The sequence below is a fragment of the Stegastes partitus genome, unplaced genomic scaffold, assembly GCF_000690725.1.
Source record: "Stegastes partitus isolate 25-593 unplaced genomic scaffold, Stegastes_partitus-1.0.2 Scaffold2638, whole genome shotgun sequence".
Lineage (NCBI taxonomy): Eukaryota > Metazoa > Chordata > Actinopteri > Pomacentridae > Stegastes > Stegastes partitus.
The window spans coordinates 18,903-19,803 of NW_007580369.1; the positions used below are offsets into that span (position 1 = coordinate 18,903).

Genomic DNA, 901 nt, shown 5'->3' on the forward strand with positions numbered 1-901 from the left:
TCACGCTAGAGGAGAAAACATTTCAGGTCAATCTGACATTAGTGCTTTATTTTGAGACAACCTGATGTGAACCTTGTCCAGAACCACACAGGACCTGAATGCCTGGGGGGGCGGTCCATAAACGTGTTCTGATGACGGGCAGGCCGACCAACGGCTGCTGAAACTGCACAGATCCTCAAAGTCGTCTCGTCAGTTTGTTTCTGCTCTAAGTTGATTCACGTTGTGTCTTCTCAGGACTCGTAATGACCTGGCCGAGGCTCTGGAGCTGCTGAAGGCTCAGGTTGAACCAAACCACGGTCAGGACCAGAACCAGGCTGGATCCAGGAGCACCAGCCCCACAGAGAAGGAAGCAGGTGTGTAGGACAAATGAACACGCTGCTGTAAACTGCTGTCATGGTTTCTAACCCCGAGCATCGTGATCGTTTCAGATTTTAGGCTGAATTCTCATCATGTTTTTACGTCCAAGTTTTTTTATACTCATAGAAGAAGCAAACACAGAGCTTATAAAAAGTCCCACAGTCAGTGAATGCATCATCTGAGGTCAGTAAATGAGTCTCAGTGATTGTAGTAGAAAGACTGGTGTATCTGGAAGGTCCAGCCACTGGTGGATCAGAACCCCTGGATAGAACTACACCATGAAGACTGAAGAACCCTCCAAGAACTCTGGGAAAGGTTGTTGAGAAGCATCAGTCAGGAGACAAAACAAGAACGTTCCCAAGTTACTGAACATCTCTGGAGTCCAGATAAATCCATCATGAAGACATAGAAGGAACATGGACCATGAGTAGATCTGACTAGAGCAGGACGTCCTCAGAGACTGAGTGACCGAGTCAGAAGGAGACTAGAGAGGGAGGCCACCAAGACTCCTATGACTCCTCTGAAGGAGGTACTAGAAGGAGAC

General features: G+C 47.8%; 1 protein-coding gene across 4 annotated transcripts in view; it reads left to right on the forward strand.

Annotated features, from left to right (window-relative positions):
- rsf1a (remodeling and spacing factor 1a) overlaps positions 1 to 901 on the forward strand; it is a 19,850-nt gene that overhangs the window by 3,690 nt on the left and 15,259 nt on the right. For all 4 annotated transcript variants that reach the window (XR_521216.1, XM_008305811.1, XM_008305813.1 and 1 more), the window contains exon 5: positions 235 to 353. Coding sequence is in view for 3 of the 4 variants with exons in the window: in XM_008305811.1 (XP_008304033.1) it covers positions 235 to 353 (119 nt within the window). In the remaining variant the exon portion in view is untranslated. The remainder of the gene's footprint in view (positions 1 to 234; positions 354 to 901) is intronic.